This window comes from Pteropus medius, unplaced genomic scaffold (genome assembly GCF_902729225.1).
Source record: "Pteropus medius unplaced genomic scaffold, Ma_sr-lr_union100, whole genome shotgun sequence".
NCBI classification, from domain to species: domain Eukaryota; kingdom Metazoa; phylum Chordata; class Mammalia; order Chiroptera; family Pteropodidae; genus Pteropus; species Pteropus medius.
In genome coordinates this window covers 12,766,959-12,789,455 of record NW_024349225.1, presented here as the reverse complement: position 1 = coordinate 12,789,455, position 22,497 = coordinate 12,766,959, and the positions used below count along the sequence as shown (strand labels likewise).

Below are 22,497 nucleotides of genomic sequence, written 5' to 3'. Positions count from 1 at the left end.
GGCAATTTTTCTGCTTAGGCAGCAAAACTCAGTGTAAGTAAATGGTATTGCCGATTTATTGTGTGACCTTGGCCAATACACAGAATATTTGGTCTTTGGCTTATATATGACGTCCTAAGCATAATACTGTAGGCTGACACTGTGACCTCTACGCAGGATTTTCTCAACGTAGCGTCTCCTTCATTGATCCTGTGCATTCTTCATGAAGAAAGGGTCTCTCCTTTTCCACCTGCCACATGTACCACACGTTGATGTGGAACGAGAAAATGACATTAAAATAATTACAAATTCGATGTCCTCTAAGAGTTAGTATCTAAGAATCAAGATGTTCATACTTTACAAAAAGATTTTAAAATGTGTTCTGCTCCCACGCCAACCAGAGCTCCTTGTTTATTTGATACATCAGGGCATCCTTATTGTACAGTTTGCTCAGGACTCACAAGGCCTCGTGGGTGTTCGGTTAAAATAAAAGCCATGGCTTCTGTCCTGGGGAGACACGGGCAGGAGTGACAGTTCGTGATCAGCTGTGTTGCTGTCGCAGCGCTCAGTGCAAGAGGAGTACAGGGGACGGAGAGAGCAGGTGGGTGTGAGCATCAGACAAGGCACAGCGGAGGCCGCGGTCTCGCGCGGGCCTCGCATAAATAGAGGGCTGGGGGATCTGTGGGCGGACAGACCATCAGGTCAGGTTCGGAGGTGGGGTCTAGAGGAGGCAGCCAATGACCTCTCCTTCCACACGGGTGTCCAGCCTGGCCTGGAACAGGCTGAGGCCAGGTGAGAGAGGACACTGAAATCCTGGTAGAGGAATCTGGAAATTTGTCTTTAAAGACAGAAAGCCGTTTTAGATTCCTGAGCAGGGCAATATCGTGTGTTAGGAAAACATTGGAGGATCCTATCTAGAAATCGTAGAGCAAGGCACGCTCGAGGGCTAGCGGCGCTGACGTGGGCAGCAGGCGCTTGTTTTACCAGACTGCTCAGGACTGCTTGGTTCCTGGGTATTAGCGTTTCCTCCCGAGGCCCTCAGAGTTTGGTCCCACCTTTCCAGTCTCGTTTTTCTTTCGTGTTATTCAGTCAACCTTCCGTTTTAGCAACAGCGAGAATAGCACTTCGCAGGCTGTTTTTCGTTATTGTTTTTTTGGTGAGGAGCTCCTCCGTCATCCATCCTCTCTTCCTGATGCACTTCTGTTCTCTTGTGAAAAGAGCTTCGGCTCAGATGGCAGCCCTTCTGCAAGCCTTCTCCAATAAATTACTCCCTCAATCATCTTTGCCTTTCCTTATGTCCCATAGCACTTCACAGAGACTTCTCTAAAAACACTCGTCACATCGTTCCATAACTTGGTGTTTACCTGACTGTCTTATCTAGTCATTAGGGAGCTTCTGGAGGACAGAGGCCATTATATTTGTTTGCCAAGCATGGAAGTGTAGCTCCTGTAAGATGGTGGCTATTCCTTTAAATGCTTCTTGAATGAATGAGCGAGTGGGTCCCTCTTCATCCCCACTAGATGCTGAGTTTGAGGGCTTGAGTGATCTTACCTGGTATAAACGTTAGTGGGTGAAAATACAGTGGAAGTTAGTTTTCCATGAAAATTTAATGACATGAAGTTTCGTACACGGGAATTAAGTGGATAGACTGGTAAATTCCTTGGCTCTTTTGAAGAGCGTTATTTTGTAATGGGAATCATCAAATAACTACTTAGGTGCTTCTTTGCCGCCTTAGAAAGCAAAAGACCGTCTACAACCGGAAGAGTAATACATCTCTACGTTTTCAAATCATGATTCTTTTCTCTTAGGGAACTATAATTTCTGTTTCTCATCATTAATAGCACTGATTTTACTGCCAACATACGAATAAAACACTCTCCTTTTTACTTTGTTTTATTCTCTCATTCCGAAAGGTAGTTATTATTATGGCTTTTGTTAAGAAATGGCTGATGATCGTAGACATTTACATAATAGTCCTTTTTTATTTTTTTTTGGAGAGAAGGAATTCAGAGCTTTAAAATATTCAAATTCTAACTAAATAAAAATCACCCTGTGAGAGAAGGTGTCTTATTTAGTTTGTATTAGACGTGCGTATCTAGAGGACAAACGTATTTATGCTCCCACACATATCTAGCTCCTGAAGATGTATTCCTTGCAAACGTTGTGTGCTAGCCGAATGTAATATCTGCTATTATCTGCAGATCACAAATTTAGCTGTCATTTTTCCCTTCGTAATTAAATGCTATGTTTACACCTTCCATTATGACCATTATTTATGGGTTTAGAAGTTTAGGCAAATTATCTTGCACTTCCAACGGTATCAGCTAAGATTTAAACAGATGAAAACTTAGAGAAGCTCTCAGTGTACCCTATGCTCAAGTCTTTATTTTTATTTACAATACCTTTCTGCTTTCTTGGTGTCTTATATTCAACTATAAAAATGCTAATAGCTGGGAATGCTGCCCAGAAGGTGTAGCTTTGAAAGAAATATCTTCAGAATAAAAAACATCGAAGCCCTGTTAAGGTTTTTAAATTTTCTTTAGGGAAATATGGGGTGAGGGGTTGAGCTTCCTCACTATTGCGGACATTATTCTTTTTCGTATATTCCAGTTTGTCAGGAAAACTATTTAAACATAACATCCCCAAGTGCATGCAGTACTTGTGGGCTCTGCCTGGCACATAACTCAGAGGGACCGTCACCCGTCCTGTTCTGGACATGAAGCTGCAGTGAATGCAGCCTTAGGTCACATTAGTTTGGGTGCTGGGATCGTTTATTATTGGTTTATATGGAGCTTGCAGTCCAGTGAAAGTGCCGGATCTTTTTTCTTTTCTGCGCTTTGCTTGGATCCTCTACTTGTTCTATTGGTTTAAGAGCAAGGCTTTCCATTTATTACGATAGTAAATGTCTCCTGTCAAAGTGCACTGGTGACTCCAGCCTGTGAGATCACTTTGGGTCCTGATTCTCTTTTACAGCCTGTTTACGGTTCCTCCCCTGGAGTCCTAATGAGCTCACGGAGCGGGTGGGGAGGGGGCAGACAACGCTTTTCAGAACAGGGTCTGAGACCTTCCGAAGTAGCAAAATGACCTTGTTCCCCCTCACGCATTTCTTACCCTTCTTTGATTTTCTGGGTGCCTAGGATTATTCCTTGGTGACAAAATGGAAAATGAAATCCTCTTAAGATAGCAAAGTGACTCTCAACCCCAGCGCTCTTAAGTCACTTCGCTGCTTAACTGTCCTCACGGTCGAAATGCGGTTCCCTCCAGGGGATGTGACGTTTTATATCTGATCACTTTCCATTTCAGTTGGCTTGCTTTCTCATTCCTACATGGGGTAGTTTAGCCCTTGGTGATGAATCCAGAAAATTCTAAATCATACCAATGAAAAACACCACCAGAAGATGGATGACTTGTAATGAAAACAAATTTTCTTACTGTGGCATTTCAGGTAGGATAAGTATAATTGAGGAAACTGAAGCAACACTTTGTTATGCATTTTTTCCTGAGATCGCTAAAAATATGTTCTCAGCAGAGAATTCATCAATTATAGTGATTTGATGATGCACAGTTCTGTTTTAATTAGGAATATTTGGCTTACTAATAAAATGTCACTGCAATTTGAAGGTAAAGAAGTTCCATTAGAACAGCTTAAATTAATATATGTCTTTAAAATACCTGGTTTGGCATGTTAAAATAAAAATATTGAAGTATATATAGCTAGCATTACTGCGTAATAGCAACTTCCAGCCTTGTACTTTCAGCTGGGTGGGCTCTTAGCTCTTACTCTCTTAGAAATCAGTGAGTTGCTGGATAAGTGTTTTCTCTTAGCCAGGGAGAAGTTACCGTACAAGTATTGCCTGTATGACTGCATTGGCTAGTGAACTACTCAATGGCATGGAAGCTACGCATAGCTGTGCTTTAGAAAATTTCACAAATTTCCATTTATAAAACATAAATTTGATCATTTCACAAAGAATATAATTGTTTAAAATAAGATCCTAACTTTGATAGTTACACAGAACAATTATAACAGAACTCACTTTCCCCCCTATATGTGCTGAGTGCATTGTATGTTTCAAGCTCTATGGCAGATGTAGAAGAATCAAATACAAATATGAGATAGTCTCATACCTATGGGAACCTACAGACCAGAAGGGGAGTCAGAGACTTAAATAGCACAGTGTGGCCAATAAAGTGATAAAGCTACTATCATAACCAGAACCCTAATCCTAACCCTAGCCCTAGCCCTAGCCATAACCATAACCATAACCATAACCATAACCATAACCATAACCATAACCATAACCATAATCATATCTGCTATGAGACTGTAGAGGAGTGATACCTGACCTAACAGGTGAGGGGCATGGGTAGCATCAGAGGAAGACTTTCTATTGAAGAGATGCTTAAGCTGAATCGTAGTGAGCCAGGTGGGCATGTGTGTGTCCGAAATTTTCCATGCATTTGTATGAATGTTTGCGGAGGTGTCTGCGTGTGGGAAAATCCAGAAAAAAAGTGGGATATTTCTGGAAGTGAATTGGAGCAGAAGCTTGGAGGTGAGACACACAGCAAGGTTGCCGGCATATACAGTGTTCACGTGAGTGAGAGACTGGGGTACGTGAGGCGCCGTGGACAGTGGAGAACTCTCAACGGTGTGGAGCAAGGGGCCAGCATAGTCAGCCTTACCTGCCGAGTGGATAGCTGTTTTGACAATGGGAGGGTAGATTAAACCGGGCCAGATTCAGCCTGGGACTCTGGCTGGGCTGCCCACGCGAGGCGACGGTGGCTTCCTTTGCTTGGTGTTGGTGGAAGCATTTAGAATAGAGTCAAGAAATTTTTAGAAAGTAAGTTTCTATACAAGTCCATGTGGCTTTGGAGCTCGCACTTGGGCAAAGCCACAGATTTGTGCTGTAACAGAGAAAAATTAGCCCTTTTTCTCATTTGGCTCATGTAGTTTCTTTCCTCTGCATCCTACTCCTATTTTCACTGTATAGATGGACTACTTTGAAGCACAAAAAAGTTGTTATATCTTTAAATAACTTTTAAGGGAACCCAGTAACTCAGAATTATTAAAGAATAATAGAAGCGAACTTCTATACATTAAAAATTTTCAAGGGTAACTATGCTGGTGAATCTTGACTTTGATACCTTTTATGGGATATTATTATTATCCTCATTTTACTTAGAAAACTGAGAAGTTTGGCTGGGATAAAATACCTATTTCCTGGTATAGTGGGGGTATTAACAGGAGTTAATATGTGATAATTTATATTCTGACTTATGCAATAGATATATCCTAAGAAGATAGGTAGAAAATAAGTTTTTAGATTCAAATTCTATTTTAAATGTGCTAAGTGAAAAGATTTTGGTGGAAGATGTATAATTACCCTGTACATTATTTTGGGGGTGAGTATGAATTTCTGTAAGTAATGTGGCTCTATCTTATTGCATTCTACAACCAACTTTTAAGGCCAAGATGGGTTATAGTGAAAATCACTCTTAAACCGCACAGTGTAGTACTGTATATATATGGTGTTGCGTATACAACGATCATTTCTTCTAGCTTCTCACCGGTCATTGTTTATCAGCGACCCTCAATTCATTCTTTCTTTCATTTCTTCTCTGAGGATGTTAATAGAGAAGAACCAGTCGCTGTTATCGGAATTCAATTTTGTTTTCTATCAAAAGTTCTTTCCCCAACAGGCTTTAAAAATCAAATGAAGTGCGTGTCAGGCTTCAGACACTACCTTCATGTTGATCATTTACGAAATCATAATAATCATAACAGTAGCCTCCATTTTTTATATTCTTAGTATGGAGCGGACACTGCCAAACGCTTTTTTTGTGCAGCGCCTCATTTAGCGTTTACCCACTAAGGGGAGCATTCCATCCCTTATGCTCCTCCATAAATCCTTCAAGCTTTGTCACTTCGGTGCTTTCGTTATCATTTGTTTGTAGTTTTAAATGTTCTCTTTTCTCTTCTTGACTTTTCTCCAATTTATCCTCTCACATCTAGTGCAGACTCTTTCTGTACATCCTTTATAGGCCATCTCAGTCTAAAAGGCCCCTCTCTTTGCCAAATCCACAAGGCACCAAGGCAAGCCATTCATTTCTCAGTTATTCATGGTCTTTTCTATCTTGAAATTTTATGTAAATCTTTTGCTTGATTTTCATAAGTTTGCCTTCTATTTCCAACATGGATAGGTACTTCAAGACTTTGAATTATAGCTTAACACTTGGCGTCGCCTATGATACTAGTTCCTTAATCAGTAGTAGATTTTTGTATGGCCAGAAGACACAACTCCAGGTTGAAAGGATGTATTACATTACAGAATCGAAAACAGTCTCCTCAGAAGCACAATGTGTAATTGAAGTCTTGATCAGCAAGGAAATTGAAAACTTTATCACAAAAGCCAGAACAGGTTTTAAGAGACTGAAGATATAATGTTTTTGTGGTATTAAACTTCTTCCTAAAATGAAGTCTGGAGAGCAATAACATCCTCCCGAGCATCTTATCCTGAGCTAGTGTCTATAACAGATTAGACCAGAGGAGGGGAGATGGCTCATAAAAAGATCCTACAGAGATCTGCTCAGAAAAAAGATTTTGCCCTGTAGTGTTGATTTGTGTGAATGAGGAAAAAATACTGGAAATTCTAAAATAGTGGAAGAGATAGTCAAAGCCTTGCGAGTCTTGGAATTACTCATTCATTGACTCATTTATTCTTTTAATTATTCCTGAATCCTTAAGGAATGCTAAATCGAAGATGTTGAAGAGACAGTCCCTACCTCTAAGCACTTTCATTACAGCATTGGAGACGAGACATATAAACTAGTGGTTACTATATGTGTGGAATGTGTAATGCATGTTACGAGCATATTCTTAAATGTGCTAGTTTGGATAGAGAATCTTTAAGGTTCTTTCTACCTGTAAAATCACTCGAGTACTGCATTCACAGGGGAGAAGAGCATTCCTCACAGTCAGTGGAGTGATCAGAGGAGGTTTTTAGTGGAAATGATACTTGTTAGGCATATTTTGACCAGTACCGATTATAATCATAATGAGACAAACCATTTCTTGAGTGTTTGCTACGCAGAAGGCAGCATACTATGTACTTAAAGTACGTGATACTTTATTATATTTATTACATAGCACATATTCCTGTGAGGAGGAGAGTAGAACAGACTTATCTACAAATACCCTGAAATTATACCGAAAATTCTGTGCGTATGTAAATTTGTACATTTTTGTGGGGAAGGGTTCCAGAGCCCACGTACCATGAGTCACGGCAGAGAGAGGAACATGTGTGATCCCTGGACTCTGAGATGCCCATGTAGGGGAGTGGCAGGTGGAAAGAAGGAACTGTTGAGAACGAAGAGGTTGTGAAAAGCTGAGAATTGGAATCTTCGAGGAGGGGAGGGCTTGAAGTAGTGAGAAGCATTCAGCGTGGGATGGTTGACAGATTGTCTCCGGGAATCGGAATGTCTGGATTTAATAAATCATGGACTACCATATCCTAGCTGTGTGACCTCAGGCAACTTATTTAACCAGTTTGAAACTAAGACCTCTGCTATCTAGATTACCTGTTAAGTATTTATTTAAAGTTTCTTTGATTATTTTGAAAATTAAGGGCTCACTGTGTGTTCGATGCTTTCATTCATTTATTTTTTGATGTAATACCAGTTTGTCGAGCCTGTGTAACTAGTCACTGGAGGTACTTCGATGACAGAAGTAGACATGGCCATGCTCTTGTCCTCCCAGCAACCTATAAAAGAGACACCATTTGCAGAGGAGGGAACTGAGGCCTGAGCCAGTTAGATGGCTTTCCAGGTCACATGATGAAGAAATGGCAGAACCTTTAAATGCAAGTGTGACTCCATGGTCTTGATTGCTCATGTTCGTGACCATGGAGTCCTGTACAGGCCTGGCCGACTTTGCAGGGACGTTACTGAGGGAAGCCCACTTTACTTTAGGGGTGATTTACATGTACGTTTTCCCGTCCAAAGAGGAAGGATGCAGACATTTTGGACCCACTCTTCTAGTTTATGAAACCAAAGAGGGGTTATCAAATCACAGAGCATATTTTCAAATCAGCTTTTAGTAAGATGGCATTTGGACGAGCAAGTGCTTAATACGTTGTTCTGGAGACTGCGTTTTTCACTGATGATAGCGTTGTCTGAGGACCCTCTAAAATGAGTCACTTGTTTTTCAAGCAAGGTGATTTATATCGCATGTATTTTTCACTGATTGTCCTTTTTCTAACTCCTATCATCTTATTTATTTTGCAGAAGTAATTGATTACCTCCATTTGAGCCCCTTTAAAAGAGGCAAGTGTCCTTGTGAGTTTTCTGCTAATCAAGTGCCTATTGAGATAATTGGTGACTATTGTAGCTAAGCTATTGTATTAATGTACATGCAGATTGAGTTGAAAAAACGTAGTACTGGTTTCAGATCAGAACTTACTTTATTTTTTATAAGTACATTTCTGTTGGCATCATTTAAACTGACCACATAATGCACTGAGTTTTCCCAAGTGCTGGATGTTCTTATAAGAATTACCTGGAGTTAAAAACAAAAATCACTTAAAGGAGAACTTAAAAGTATTTTAAATTTATGTATCTACATTTAAATAATTCATATACTAGTTGATATGTTCTATTGAATTTAGTTTTCTTCATACGAAGAACAATTTTTAGTTTTTCTTTTTCTTTCTTCCCTTTAAAAAAGTTTTCAAGAAATGGTTGAATTGACTCTATTGTCTGAGTCATTTATCAAGCAAAGACACCATATAAGAGGAAGTTACTTTGCATTTTAGTTTTATGCAATCAGTTGTGAATCATGCCCAAGAATTTTCACATATTCAAGATAAAATCTTTATTTTTATTTGTTCAGAATTCTGTTGCAACAATATGTATTCTAATTAGCAAGCTATACCGTACTGACTAGTTAGACAGTGCTTGGGCCATAAATAAATATTATTATATGGCCCCAAACAACACTGAAGTGATTGCTCTAATGAAACAGAGTTTAGAGGAGATATACCTCCCAGTTGTAAGAATCTGTAATTTTATTAAGTTTTAATGCATTTAGCAGAATAGTCATTCAGGAGAAAACTCTTATGCTTTAGCTAAAGATGCTTGTTCACACATAAGGGTGTGTGTGTGTCTGTGTGTGTCTGTGTGTGTGTCTGTGTCTGTCTGTGTGTGTCTGTGTGTCTGAGCAGACTTGGGCCAGAGGAAGAAACCTTTTCAGTGTATTGCAAAGAATACTTTAGATAAAGATTCAAAAATTAAATTATTTTGTAGAAATTGGCAAGGTTCTAAAATTGACAAGAAACGCAAAGATCCAGAATAATCAAAACAACTTAAAAAAAAAATTTGGAGAATGAATTTTACCTGATTTTAACACTGAATATATCAAGGTAGTATGGCATTGGAATAAAGATAGACAAATAAACCAATGGGACAGAATAGAGTTAAAAAATAGACCCATAGATAGATAACTAATAAAGATGTAAAGGCGATTTAGTGGAAAAGGTAATGTTTTCAAAAACATTATTGGAAAATTTGAATATTTATGTGTAAAAATGAATTTTCATTTATAGCTTTCATCATATACAAAAGTTAAGCTGGCTCTGTTTCCAGCTGATAATGACCTTCAACAATTTGTCAGGAAGACATTTGAGGAGCTTACCAACTAGACTAAGATCTTGTTAAAATATTTAGATGGAATAGTGTTGCTGACAGCTTGTACATAAAAGCACATCCTGATAGAAAAGTTGTTTTTGACCAAGCAGTTAAGATATTATAAAGTATCCAGCAATTCATATTGTAGCTCTAATGCTTTTTTTGAGAATATATATATATATATATATATATATATATATATATATATATATATTTATTTATTTATTTTTGGTCATGTATTTATATACTCGTAGCTTTGATATGATCACCACTTAAATCTCATTTATAAACTTCATTCCTTGTGTATAAGATTTTGCAAGTCTTAGACTTTCTATTGTATATTTTCGAATTGAAATCTTATAACTTAGATTTTCATAACAAAATCTAGTCAAGTCATTTCACTTTTAATTACTTCTACGGATTTGTATGGGCAGATCACCTTTTTTGTCTCATCAGAACAAGAAATGACATTGAATCATTTGGTGTTTCTGAATTTGTACATTCAATTATTTAAAAATAATATTGTAATAACTCAGTTATTTAAAAACCTCTTTTTTATTTTCAGTTTCCGAACTTAGCTGATTATCAAGAGGAAGCACAAAGAGGCTTGGGTAGCCAAAATTAATATTACAAAGTCCGTGATCTGAAGCTCATGCATTGCAAGGTTTTTCACTCTGGGTGTTTCCAGTTCTATTTTAGACTCAGACCATACACACTGGATTATTGGACTTTTTAGATTAGAATAAAATATAAAGCTTGAGAGAGAATGGGAATATGGCTTATAAACAGATGCATTGCCAACAGCAAGAAATGACAGCCGTAAACCTCATAGCAGGAGAAGAGACTCAAGGAAAACAAGCATAAAAAAGATAAAACAATTTTTTTGAAGAACAATTTTTAAGTAAACAAAGTATAGCAAAAATCATCGAAATAATAAGAAATATTGAAATTGTATATGAACATTGTTTAAGGAGACAGGAAGCTGCATAATACATACCCAGTTTCTCTGAATTCCAGCAGCCGTTCGTTAGTAGTTCCTTGCCCTTTCAACAGCTTTTAACACTGTCAATTACTTTCTCCCTCTTGAAACACTGTTCTTTTGGCTTCCGTGATGCCAGATACTACTGGTTTTCCCTCTATCTCTTTGGCCTCTCTTTCCGCTTTTCCTGATGCACTGACTTTTCCCTGGCCTTTAAGGTTTGCACCTATCCAAGGCTCTTTTTCTGTTATTCCATATTCTCCGTTAGGCATTCTCTCTTCTTTATCATGGACTCTTTCATTTGTAGCTCCTGGGCTAAACTCTAGACTCTTATTTACAACTGACTGCTTGAAACTCTCTCTACTTGGGTTCTTCAAAGGTGTCTCAAACTCAGTCTATCAAAAGCCATGTTTATGATCATTTTCTTCTCATACCTACAAACCCCAAGCATCCTGCAGTGTTTCTTTGTTGACTCATTCACTTATTTATGCAGTCATTTATTTGTTCTTTAATTCAACAGATAATTATTGAGTGCCTGATAGATGCAATTCATTGTTTTAGGCACTGGGAGTATAGCAGAAAATGGTCGTGGTCCTCTGGGAGCTTATATTCCAGTGGGTGAAGATGGAAAAAGTTAAGATAGTGATTATGTGCACCGAAGAAAAGAAAGTGGATGACATGATAAGAGCGTGAGCGAGCTGCTACTTTTCTTTCCCATGCAGAGAAGTCTCTCCTAAGGAGGTGCTATTTTGAATGAGAAGTAAATGGCAGGAAGGAGCCACACAGGCAGAGGTCTGGGACGGGGGCATTCCAGCAGAGGGGCAGCTGGTGGAGAGGCCCGAGGTGGGAACAGGCTTGAAGAGCACTCTTTTCTTGGAGGCCTTTGTAGCTAAAGCCACATGAGCATAGAAGGTAGAGATAGTGTTAGAGATAGAGGTAGATGGGGGTCAGATGGTCCAGGACTTTGTAGGCCGGGGTGAGGAATTCGGGTTTTTCTTACTGCACTGGAAAACCAATAAAAGGTTTTAACAAGAGGAGAGAGATGATCTGATTTGTGTTTTATAAAGGTCCCTCCAGCTGCTGGGTGAAGAATGATTCAGTGGGACGAGTAGAATCAGGAAGATGGGTTAGGATGCTTTTAGGAGAGTCCAGCTAGGAGGAGGCCCCAGTACCAGGGGTGAGATGTCTGGGAGAGCTGAGGGGAAGAAGATGCAGAAGCAGCTCTGGTTTCGTGTGGGCTGAGCCCCTGGCTCAGTGGTAGTGTCAGTAATCGGGGTTGAGGAAGACTTGGAGGAGGAGCCGGCGTGGGTGATGGGGGGCGGGGAGGGGAGTTAAAAGGTTGGTTTTGAACCTGCACGTTTTGAGATATTTATTAGACATCCAAGTAGAAATGTCAATTAGAATCAGATATAATTGTTTAATTCTAGGGTTTGGGGGACGGTGAGTGCTTGAGATGTGAATTTGGGGGCATACGTTTGTGTGTGTGTGTGTGTGTGTGAGCGTGTGTGTGTACACAATGTTTTCAAGGCAAATAGATGAGATGAGATGAAAGAGAGAAGGGATGATGGAGAGAAGAAGCAGGTCTCCAGGAAGTCTAGTGGGGATTTAGAGTGTGGAAGAGAAGAGAAGGAACTGTGAGCAAAGAGCGTGGAGAAGGAGCCATCGGTGAGGGGGAGAAAATCAGGAAAGCTGGAGTAATGGGTGGGAGTTGGCAGAAAATAACGTTCCCAGGGAGAGGAGGACAATCATGTCAGAAGCTGCTGAGACTTAGAATAAATTATCCACTTTACAGTTCCGGCCAAGTGCTTGATCATCTTATCATTTGGCTTCAGTGTTTGGAATATGTTTATGTCTTGATCGTGTTTTACATGGAAACTATACGAGTATGAAATAGAGTTGATTTTCGTGTGTGTGCACGTTTTATTTTATTTTTTATTTATTTTTTAATTAAAATGATTGGGGTGACATTAGTTAATAAAATCAAGTAGGTTTCGAGTGTACATCAATAATACGTCAATACGTATCTTGCATTGTGTGTTCACCACCCAAAGTTACATTTTCTTCCGATGTTTTTTTTTTATGCTCTTTGAGCTCCTGTGAAAAAATATGGGAGTAAGTCAAGCTGTGCCGGTATCGTAGCTGCTGATTCTCTGGTTGTTATTTTGGATACTTGTCATAGACGGTTCTGTACAAACCCCTCACTGCTGGGGGGATGTCTGTCAAATGCTGGCCTTGGTCCTGTCTGCCAGCGTCACTCCAGTCATCTGGGGCCACGGAGTCCTCACATGTGGGCTCAGCCGTGGGGGCTTCTGAACCAGCCTTGCCCTTAGAAAACTCCGAAGCCATCGGGACGGCATTGATATTAATCTGTCTTCACTCCGAGGTCCCTGTAAGTGGCTTTGGCCTTGTACGCTAGGAAAAGCCGCTACCTTCCATTCTCTGACCCAGCTTGAGTCTTGGTTTTCTGCCTGGTACCGTCTGGCTCACGTGGGCCTGAAGTCCTGTTTCGATCTCCTGCTCTGCTCAAGGAGTCCCAGAGCCATGACTCAAACCGTCGTCCCTGCCTGGCGTCTGCTTTTGTCCCTGGGCCTCCTTACGCCCACCCCACTGTCCTCGACCCTCCCACCGAGACCTCTATTTTTCAGCCTCCGCTGGGCTTCCCGCTCGGCTTAATTGTTTGCTTCCTTAGATTTCCTCTTCTTCTTCTTCTTCTTTTTTTTTTCTGATTGCTAGACTTTCCCTGTTTCCCTCCGTGACACAACTGCGTTCTGCCTCATATCCGGGCCTATATAATTCATATCCGCCTCGCCCTGCTTCTTACTCGACCACAGTTCTAGGATCTTGCCTTCAATTTGGAATGACGCGAAGGCTCATTTTGTTTTTCAAAATCTGTTGCTCGATGATAGGCACAGTGGACTGCTTTAAAGAAGGAAGAAATCTACAGATGTTCTTTAAGTATGCTAGGCATCAGGGAAACACAGCTGGGTCAAATGTAGCCTCTGCCTTTGAGGAAGCGTGTTTTTCACTGTAGTCATACCTAGATGCTTTTACAGCCAGTGAATCCAGCTCGTTGCAGTGGAAACAGTTCCCTGTTTGTGTAGCTCATGCATTCTATTTTCATTGTGAGCCCTGTGCTTACACAACACTGCTATTAAAACGTTTCAGAAACGAGACTCCAGCTAAAAAGTATTGGAGATTCCAGTTCTCAGACTAAAAGCTGGCAAGAGGTTACATGCATGTGCTCCTTAATTATTCCTTTCCGCTTAACCTTGATTAATTGAAACATATGCATGTTTTTCCCCATGGAAGGGGCATCTTGGAAATATTTAAATTCTTATGGTCATGCTGTGCTTTTCACAGATGATTGGAACGTTGCCCAGGCATAAACCACATCATCCTTCTCTCAAACAATTTGTCAGTTGTTTAACCCAGAGTCATTTGTTTTTCACGATCAGTAGAAATGACAGTGCTAAAACGTTTTACAGGGAAATAAAAATGAAATAGAGTGATAGCTCTGATTTTTAAATACCCTCTTCCCCCCACCAAATCATTCTTTGATATATAAATGTATCTTAATCTTCGCTTCCAGTGTAGGTTATTTTTAACATTGAGGAAACAGGAAAGATTTTTAAAACTAAGAATCTTATTTTGTAAAACTGAAAACATACATGAATTTCAGGAAGACAGGTTATAGTGATACGAAATAGAATTTCATGGATGCATTATCAGGGTTTCCGTGCTTATATGCACATAGCCAACATCTTTTATACGAACTTGTGCCTAAGAAATTTAATTACTATTTAGATTGATCCCGGATGGAAGCCTGGAATTGTCTGAAAAAGCATCATTTCATGTGGCCAACTACCAAGCATTTAGAATGAAAGGAACACCAAGAACGTACCAAGAGAGCTTGTGCCACTGGAGACTGTCCCTTTCTGTGGGAAAGATATCTTAGAACCCGTAGATGAGATTCGTTAGACCTTCAGACGTATTCATTTACCATAGTCTAAAAGTCTCAGAAGATGCACATTTGTTAGCTCTTAAAAAGCCTAGTTATTGATCAGCTAGTTCAGCCTATTCTGAAGGATGAATGACTTCTCAGGAGGCTCTTTGGGACCATAGAAAAAGGATTTTGTAGCTCCTGCCTCTTTAAGTTCCGGTACCCAATTTCACTGTGGTGGGGTCCTGGGGTGTTCCTTTTACCAACAAGCAATTCTTGGACACCAGGTGGTTGTCCTGCAATGCAGCTCAATTCTGACATAGGCAGCATGAGATTCCTCAGGTTGAGGACTCAGTCTTGCCAGACTGTCCCTGTGCCCCACCCCTGCCCCTGCGCCCCACCCCGATTTCAGCCACCAGTCATAAGCCCAGGCCATTACCTGGGCTTCTGACTGACTGGATACAAATTGGAGGTTCCAGTCGATCCCTTCCAACTCAGAATGCCAGCTGCAAACCCAGTTTGTTACCCGTACTTCTGAATGACGGATTGTAAGTCAGAGGTTCCCACACCCTCCTTCTCAGGTTCCATTAATTTGCTAAAATGGCTCACAAAACTCAGAAAAACATTATATTTACTAGACTGCCAATTTATTTTAAAAGGATACAACTCAGGAACAGCCAGATGGAAGAGATGCACAGGGCGCGGTGTGTGGGAAGGGACGCAGAGCTTCCAGGCCCTCTCCTGGCATGCCACTCATGTCCATGCGTTTGCCAACCTGGAAACTTTCTGAACTCTGCTCTTTTGGGTTTTTATGGAGGCTTCATTGTATAGGCATTATTGATTAAGTCATTGGCCACTGGCAATTGAACTTGATCTCCAGACTCTCTCCCCTCCCTGGGAGTGGGGGTGGTTGCTGAGACTGAAAGTTCCAACCCCCCAATCATAAGGTCGGTTCTCCTGGCAACCAGCCTCCTTCCTTAGGTGATTTCCAAAAGTCACCCTATTCACATAACAAAAGACCATTATCTCTCCTCACTTAGGAAATTCCAAGGGTTTTGGGAACTCTGTGCCAGGAACTGGGATGAAGGCCAAATACATATTTGTTATTATACATCACAACATCCCGCTGTCCTGTTAGTTCTTCTGATTTGCCAGGAGGTTTGAATCCCAGTGATGGACATAGATTAGACCCAAGGTGACATCCCTGCTCCCCTTCCTCTTAGGTCACTCATCTAGGATCACTCAATGAGTGTGTGTGTGTGTGCACGTGTGTATGGTTGTGATGTATTTTGTGGTAGAAATAATAGTATTTGTAGGGTCTAAGCAGTGAGAATATATAGAGAAGTTTTTAGATAAATACAAGAAACCCTAACTGTCACCTGATGAATTTCACATGCTCTCACCAAGGTCACTTCCCCCTGCTTTGTCTCATCAGTGCTTGGCGTCCTGTTTCCTCCTGTTCCGTGGATTGGCTGGCATCTTCCTGTCCAATGCCTCCTGTCCTGTCTTCCTTAAGACATCGCTCAGCACTTGTCCATTCTCATTTCTGCATCGTCTCCTTCCCCCTAGTGCTGGATTCATACCACCAGCCTATGAACATGCTGTTAGTTCCCCCATCTTTGTAAAACCCTCCCTGACTTCCCATCCCTCTCTAGCTGCCCTCCTCCTCCTCTCTACAACAGAACTCCTCGAAAGAATTCTCTCCAATCAGTCTCTACTTCCTCTCCTCCCGTTCGCTCTTAAATCTATTCCAAGCAGGCTACCACCCGCCCACCTCCACTGTAATAGCTCTTGTCAACCTCCCGAAGGACCCTCAAATTGCCTGATTCTGTGGTTCGGTCTTAGTTCTCGTCCTGCCTGACGTGACAACAGTATCAGCTGGAGTGGAAGGTCTCCCCCCTTCGCGAAGCACCCTCTTGGCTTTGGGTGCTCTCCTATCTTCTTGACCACTCTTGCTCAACCTCCATCTTATCACCTCTAAACATTAGAAAACCCAGGTTCTGCTGCCGTGACCTCTTCCCTATCTCCCTCTCACTTAGTGGCCTCATCTACTTGGCTGACTTTAATGAATTCCAAATATATACGTTTCTAGCTTAGACTTCTCCCTAGATGAGACTCTCACATGCCCAGCCCTGAAGGCATTTTTGTGCTAATTAGAAAAAGCTGCCCTTTTCCTCAAGCACTCGACTGCCATCTTCTGGAAGTTTCAGACAAACCTCCACCTAACAGATGACTGAATGCGGACGATATCTCCTGCAGCCGTGTAGCCCTTGGCCTTCACAGTGATTCTGTGGGTGCGTATGGGCACTGCAAGCTTCCTAGGTCCCTAACTAGACTCCTGATTCCCGACTCCCATCCCTCCAACCTCTTCCTTTCAGTCTTTTCTATTTCAAAATTCTTCCCCTTGCCGAAGTCAAAAACTCCTTGAAGTTCTCCTGACCTCTCTCTTTCTCCCATATCCCACCTTTCATCCATCTTTTTCTTCAAATACATTAGAATTGAACCACATCTTCTGCTGCTGCTACCCTGGTCCAAGCCCCATCATCTCTCACCTCCATCATCCCAATAGCCAGCTTCCTCTCTTTCTCTTCATTGTCCATTCTCAACACAGCAGCCACAGTTATTTATTTCAAGCCTGGGTCATATCATGCTCTTCTATCCCAAACCCTTCAAGTGGTCTACCTTTTACTCAGAGTAAAATCAAAGTCCTTAACATGTCCTGTCGCCCCTACACAATCCAGGTCTGTGCCACAGCCCCGACCTCAGCTCACACTTCCTTCCTCTTCGTGCCCCGTGCTGCTGGCACACTGGCCCCCTCGCTTTTCTCCAGTGTGCCAAGCGCACGTCAGCCTCAGGCACTCTGCCGGGGTGCTTTTATGTAAAAGCATGGCTCGTTCCCATCCCTTCCTGAGTCTTGGCTCGAATGTCACTTTATCATATCTGAGAAGCCTTTCTCAACCACAGCATATATCAAAGTGCCCCATTTCCCCCAGCGTTTAATATCCCCATAACTGTTTAATTTTCTTCATAGCGCTTATCTGACACACACATTGTTTACTGTTTCTTCTCTCTATAATTTAAGCTTCATGAGGCTAGAGACTTATTTTTTACCCTCTGCTACATCCCCAATTTCTAAAACAGAGAGAAGGAGCAAGAAGGAGCTCAATAAACATTAGTCGAATAAATATATGAATGCATACGTCCCTACATCTATCTGAATTCCTAGAGACCTTATCCTTAAAAAGACACAAAGGTTTGAGACGGGCCTGCGCAATTCTACACTCTCAGTTTTAAGTTAAACGCATTTTCGGGAGTCCAGGATGCATTTAAATCTAATTTACAAATGGCATCTTTTACAACCTTCTTGAAGGGCATGAGTTTCCAACGGAGAAAGCAAGTCGGCGCCATCTAGTGGCCACAAGAGAAGCCACAATTGTGTTACTTGAATTATTGATCGAAGCGTAGCCTCGATTCAATGCTCATTAATTCTAAGAAAGTAATAATTATGGTAGCCGTAAATCCTCAAGTGTGCGTTTTCCACAAACTATATTGAGTTAAAAAGTACAATTTCTTATCTTCTAAATTATTTGACTTGTTTTTACTTATTACTTTTTGTTTTCTGTGGGTAAAGATAGATTCCATCTTCTGAGAATTTATGTTCCAATCAAAACAGAGCACGTCAAATGATGCGGCAATCTCTTGAGACCAGATTCTGAGGCCTAGTGACACGTCGGTGCTGTGTGTACTTCTACCATTGAGGAATGAGCTTTTAGAGTCTTAGCTTGCCATTTTCCAGAAAGTGCACATGTAATTATGTGGAGAAACAAAGATAGACAAATATTTACACCCATGCACATTGACAGGAAAAACAGAAATTAAATAAATCCTCTGTCAGTTAAAGTTTTGAAAAATTGGTCATTACAGCTCTTAGTAAATTAAAGCGGAAGCTGGCCGGTCCACTTCAGGAGCTTGTGACCTTTCCAGCCCTGGGTGGCTGGGCCGGGGCCTGGCAGCTGCACTGCCACAGGAGGCCAGAGCCGGGATCAGATCAGCAGGGCAGTTGGTGAGGGAGGTCCAGGAAGGTGGCACCCAGGCCAGTCCCGGCCTTTTCACGTGGAGGGGGACTGTGCTTGAGTAGCTCTAGGGGGCAAAAGTTGGACCAATGGAATATGATAAGCCAGTGAATTCCATACCAGTGTTAACAACCATTTCCACAGAGATCGAAGCCCCAGCTTCTCGTCAGTGGCTGGGTCCAAGCAGAGGCTGGATGACAGCCTGCCCCAGATTTGGTGGCCCTTTCTCACTGTAGCTTGAAGCCATCATCTCTACTGGCTCTACCTTTCCTTTCATTTTAAATGCACATCAGCACTTATTTCTTGCTGCCTGTGTTAACTTTTTCCTCTGTGACATAATCTTTAGCTCCCAAGCCGCTGCTAAGCTACTTGAAGACAGGGGACCACATCTTACAGTTGTCCCCCTATTGGCCTTGCCATAGTGGGTGAAGGTTACATGTGTATGGTCGGGAATGGTAGAAAGGCCACCAATAATCTCGGCTAGTATCTGGGCCCAAGACTCTTAGCCTTGGTCTAAATCAGGTAGAGCAATTGTGCAACTAGTTATTGGAGAAACTAAAATGTTTAAGACTGGTCCCCTTGTTAAAATTATAATACATTTTTTAGGCTCAATAGTTTCAACTTCCTTTATGAGTTGTGTTGTTTATTATACGCCTGATATCTCTGGAAGAAGCTATAGAAATTGATAGTCAACAGTTACTAGGATGTTACTGAAATTTAAATAATGAATTTTCTGCTTATTGTATAGTTATTTTAGAGTTTTTCCTTGGTGTAGTTTTTTTGAACAGTATATCGTAAAGCTAAAATATTCTGTATATTATTTTTCTTTAAAGAATTAAGCAACCTTTGTTTCTACATATGCTTGCCTTTTGAACCTATATTGATATAACTTAGCATTTCATCATAATAAAGTGGCGATGTTGAAAAGGACATGCTCATAGGGTTCGTAGGCAGGTTTTGTGCATACCCTAGATCTAACTTCTTTGACAGTCAAATGTTGTTGTATGTTTTATCATTTGGAGGACCACATTTCTCTTCAGATTATTTAATAGGCAAGATGGCTTAAGGACTACTTATTGACCTTAAGCGCTTATCTGAAAATTAGCAGATCTAGCGTCCTTAGCATTTGTAGTAAGTACCTTTAGTGTTTCTAAAGTATTAACTGTGCTTCTTAGTAGCTGCTGTGTTTTCTCATTTCGATGGTTTAAGAGACAATATTGGACACCGTGACTTGTAATTAAAGAAACATTGTTTCCTTATAATTATTGCAAGAGCGCGTGAATTTTAGGTTGTGTTAATTTGTCTTTTGTAGAATATGCTGAATTTCTACATTGCAAAGGGAAAAAATTTACAGATTTTGACGAAGTTCGCCATGAGATTGAAGCCGAAACAGATCGAGTGACCGGAGTGAATAAAGGCATTTCCTCCATACCCATTAATTTACGAGTCTATTCCCCACACGGTGAGTTAAATAACAAAATTCCAAATTCTTACCCTCAAAATGTTTTAGCACATTAATTAATATGCATTATTTGTATGGAAGATAGTTTGTTCTCTCAAAAAAAGTACCGCATTTCTAGGGCAATGTTTGGATACTACCGTAAGCGATATATCCCAAAGAGCTCGAGTATTTATTTTTATGGGGAGGCAGGAGGAAATGACTTTTCAAAAGATCAGAATTGAGTAAGTCATTAAAAACATTTCTTTTATGTTTACTGTAAATCCGAAAGAGGTATGCATGAAAACGTCCATTTTTAATATCTTCAGTCTTTGCCAAAACCTTAGAGGTCGTGGTCTTGTGGTTGCGTCTTCGCCTATCGGATTTTTTTGCAGCCTTATTTATTCTCTTCCTGAGGATTCAGCTGTGCTTTGTTTTCCAGACTATCAGCAGCAACTTAGAATTTAGATAAGCAGTCATGGTGTGTGATGTGGAATAGTCTCAATTCTGACTATATTTTTAGCGAGGCAGATTTTATCCAGCTCTATTGCTTTTCAAACAGAGCATGAATGACACAAGGTCAGTTATGACATCCTAAGAAGACTCGGTGCCAACACTGAGTCGGGGGGTGTTTCCTGCTCCGTGAGGCTGGCCGTGTAGCTCACACAGCTCTCTGATAGGCTAAGTGGTTAATCTCTGTAAATCACATACGATGGGCTTGAAGGGAAGCACACGTCTGGCCCTGAGAACTTACCCCTGTGAAGGCCATGTGCTGTACGAGACTGGCAGACAGCACATATGCGTAATGTTCAGTGCTTTGATTATGAGTCCGTAGGCGTGGATATGACAGTCCTCTGGGAAAACTGTTAGGCGTGCAAATCACTGCCTTTGAAATCGTGTTACAACGATCATTTGGCATAGCACAATCGTTGTATAGCATAGAAATAGAGAAAAATTGCAAAGCCATTTTGTATTCTTTCTATTCTACATGCATGAATCGGGGTTATTCAGATTTACAGTATATAAGGCCGATCTTGTTTTATTGTCACTAAAGTGACAGATGATTCCGCATTGTGGATATCTTTTAGCATTGAAGGTGGCTGTGAGACTTTTTTTTTTTTCTTTCCCACATAGTGTTAAATCTAACCCTTATCGACCTACCTGGAATTACGAAAGTGCCCGTGGGGGACCAGCCAGCCGACATCGAGCATCAGATCAGAGAAATGATTATGCAGTTCATCACGCGGGAGAACTGTCTGATTTTAGCTGTCACCCCAGCCAACACCGATCTCGCAAACTCAGACGCGCTGAAGCTAGCTAAAGATGTGGATCCTCAAGGTGAGTTTGCGGCCCCGAAGATGGAAGGGAATTCGTGGGAAATACCGGAGTTGGGTATGTTTTAAGGTAACACAAATTCTCATAACTTGAGTTCATTATTAAGTAAATTAGCCGTCGTTGATATTGTTAGAGCTTTTTTAGTTAAGACACCGAAAGAAAAATAAGTAGAAAATGTAGTCTAAACCTATGTAAATAAATGTAAGATTAAGGAGATCTAAGAAAATAGACATTTCTAATCTTCCTGAACTACTTACTTTAAAGTCAGTAAAATTTCGGGTGTAGAATTCAGACAGTCCCCTTAGTCTGCACTTTGTACCAAATTCAGGCCATTTTCACCTGAGCTGGACTTGGTGTATTTAAATATATACTTGGGAAGGCAGTTTATGTCGATAAATTAATATTAAATTATTTGCCTAATGATATTCAAAATAGAAGCTTTTACAAAATAAATATTACTACAATGCTGGGAAATATTTATGTACATTTTATATTAACGCAAGTTTCATGATGAATTATTCATTCTCTCAGTATATATAGAATGTCACAAATTTGAGACTAGACAAAGCCCAAGCTTATCTTTTGCATGATTTGTGAAAAATGTTTTTACCGACTAAATGAGAATTTTTAGGAAAACTTCAAGAGGAACGGCTGTACTATTTAAAAGTTTAAAACTCCTGGTCATCAGAATTATATAATGTCTTCCGTCTATTCTCCCCTGTAGCGTGGCCCTAACTTTTCAATGTGCTCCTACAGGCTTTGGTTTTGGTTTCACCGGCGTAACGTGAGGTCGGTTGGGGTGAGGTCCTGTTTTGGGGTGAGGAAGTCTATTCGGGTGACGTACAGTGTTGAATAACGTGCCTGCAGCCACACGGTGCGTTTGTGGTCGCGCTCTGTGTCCCCTGAGTAGTCCTCCACGAGTCACTTTATTATGAAACGGTATTAGGGAAAGACCACAGGGTTTGGAGGCAGATCCGTCGCTTCCTGGTTCTACATCCTCGGGCAAGTTCTTTCACTTCTTTGAACCTTATTACCTCATCGCTAAAATGAAATGAAATCGTAATAAACCTTA

The 22,497-nt window shown here is 40.8% G+C and overlaps 1 protein-coding gene across 14 annotated transcripts in view; it reads left to right on the top strand.

Annotated features, from left to right (window-relative positions):
- The window catches only part of DNM3 (dynamin 3), a 374,186-nt gene that overhangs the window by 62,064 nt on the left and 289,625 nt on the right, over positions 1–22,497 (top strand). For all 14 annotated transcript variants that reach the window (XM_039881487.1, XM_039881489.1, XM_039881478.1 and 11 more), the window contains exons 3-4: positions 19,965–20,114; positions 21,225–21,428. In XM_039881487.1, coding sequence (XP_039737421.1) covers positions 19,965–20,114; positions 21,225–21,428 — 354 coding nt within the window. The remainder of the gene's footprint in view (positions 1–19,964; positions 20,115–21,224; positions 21,429–22,497) is intronic.